Below are 2,009 nucleotides of genomic sequence, written 5' to 3'. Positions count from 1 at the left end.
AGCGGACATTTTATTAGCAAAAATAAATACAAGCCGGGCAGGGTGGAAAGAATGTGGACTGCAGACACAATGGAGACGTCTTGAGGAAGCCAGGGGCTCAGTCTACAGGCTGAGATGGGTGGGCGCCAGGGAGGACCCGGGACCTAGTCCCCCACCCAGCGGGGGCAGCAGCGCAATGAGGGGCGTTTCGCACTCCCCCAGCAGCACATCCCTGCGAAGTCCCGCGCCCCTGTCTAGCACTTTGGCCCTCAGGCTGCGGGCGGCCAGGTCCCGTGGGCCGAGCCCGTCGAAAAAGAAATCCTCGTTGAAGATGGGGTTGGCGCTGCACTTGACCACGCGGCTCTGCTGCTCCCGCGGCCGGACACGGGGCCGCAGTCTCAGCACCACGCAGCAGCCGCCGCCGCCGCTCCCGGGGCGGGACCGCGGCCGGGGCAGGCCCTCGGCGCTCACCAGGCGCAGCCGCAGCCGCCCGGGCCCGGCCTGGTATTCGGTGGAGAGCCGCAGCTGCCCGCCACGGGGCCCCAGGCGCAGCACGCTCTCGCGCGTGGGCCGCAGCTGGCAGCACAGGAAGTCCAGGTGGAAGAGCGGCGGCGTGGGCGGCCCGGCGCGGCGCTGCGGGTGCGGGCTGGTATCGGCCGAGCTCGCCTTTTCTGGGGACAGCGAGTGTGGCCTGGACACCCGGCGCCGGCCCAGGCCCAGCCGCGGGGAGCCGAAGGGCGACGAGTCCGGCGACGAGGCCGTGTCGCTGTCGGGGGCCCGGCAGAGGCGCAGGTCCGGGGCGGAGACGTGCAGCCGGGACTGCGCCGTGGGGAGTCCCCCGGCCGGGGCGGGTGGCGGCGCGTGGAACAGGGACTCGCGCCGGCGCGTGTGCGGGCTCTCGGGCAGGAAGGCCCAGCCTTCGCGGCCCGCCAGGTGAGGCAGCGAGCAGGCCGCGGGGAGGCCGCGCCCCGTCACGTCCCGCCTGGTCGCGGGCTCTGCGCCACCCGGGTCCGGGAGCCGAGGCGGGATGAAGAACTGCGGGATGCGATCCGGGGTGAGGACGTTGGGGCAGGCGCTCGTGGGCGGGCCCGGGGCGCGACGCTTGGAGAACAGGCCGGAGGGCGCCCAACGGGCCGCAGGCTCCGCGGCCCCCACCTTATAGCCAGCTTTTTCCAAGAGCCACATGCGGTGGGTAGGGTAATAGAATTACGAATTCCGCAGGGCCGAGAGGGTCCAAATCCCAAGTCTCAGACTGGAGTGCTCGGCGGAGCGGGGCTGGGCGAGTAGCGAAGAGGAGTCAGAGGTGAGTGATGCTGGCGTAGACCGGGTGATCAGCTACCGCGCTCGGGTCTCCGGACCCACTGGGAGCGCGGACCCCTATTTGAGCAGGAAAAGAAAGGGCGGCGAAGTCTGGGGGGGGTGAGGAGAAATGGAGGGAGCCAAGGGCCAGTCAGTCACATATTCAGATATGGGCCTCCGTCACCAAGTACACAGCTTCCCTCACTGGTACTAAAGATGCCCCATTCACCTTAGAGTTTGAGGGCCCATATAGTACCCACTAGAACCCTAGGGTACTATTAAGACAAATAGGATAATAACCGCATTATACCAAAAGGACCCAGATCCCAAACCCCCTGGAAGGGACACCTTGCCCTCGGCGGGTTCCCCTTCTCCCCCGCCCATTTCGAAGAATTGGGTTTTCCCCTGGGATTCAGTCTGGCGCCCCTCGGGACTTCCTCCCTTTGCCAGGCTGCCCCGGCGCAAGCTTCTCTGGCCTGAGCCATCCCTCAGTCCTAGCCCCACCTGTCTCCTCTGGCTCCTCCCTCCCCTCCTCGAGTCGCTCCAAGCCAGAAGAGGACTCACTTCTGCTCCTGGCAGCCAGGGGACACACCTGGCTGCTGACCTCAGGACACCCAGGGCTGGTCCAAGGAGACGCACCTCCCGGGGGCACAGAATCCCACCCCTCGGTAGCCCTGACCCTCCAGCTCCCGCGCCTCGCAGCCCTACCGCATCCCGCGTCTAAAGGGCGG

General features: G+C 67.6%; 1 protein-coding gene across 1 annotated transcript; it reads right to left on the bottom strand.

The window, feature by feature from the left end:
• LOC105497866 (C2 calcium dependent domain containing 4D) lies at window positions 1-1,164 on the bottom strand. The gene has a single exon (XM_011769379.2). It carries the CDS (start codon window positions 1,162-1,164, stop codon window positions 103-105), a length of 1,062 nt encoding a protein of 353 aa, XP_011767681.1. The 3' UTR covers window positions 1-102.
• Between the last annotated feature and the right edge of the window lie 845 nt (window positions 1,165-2,009).

The sequence above is a fragment of the Macaca nemestrina genome, chromosome 1 (genome assembly GCF_043159975.1).
Source record: "Macaca nemestrina isolate mMacNem1 chromosome 1, mMacNem.hap1, whole genome shotgun sequence".
Lineage (NCBI taxonomy): Eukaryota > Metazoa > Chordata > Mammalia > Primates > Cercopithecidae > Macaca > Macaca nemestrina.
This window is presented reverse-complemented; position numbering and strand designations above follow the sequence as displayed.

What these genes read in the sequence shown, in the direction of transcription:
- LOC105497866 (XM_011769379.2), bottom strand. Translation starts at nt 1,164, where the DNA reads ATGTGGCTCTTGGAAAAAGCTGGCTATAAGGTGGGGGCCGCGGAGCCT.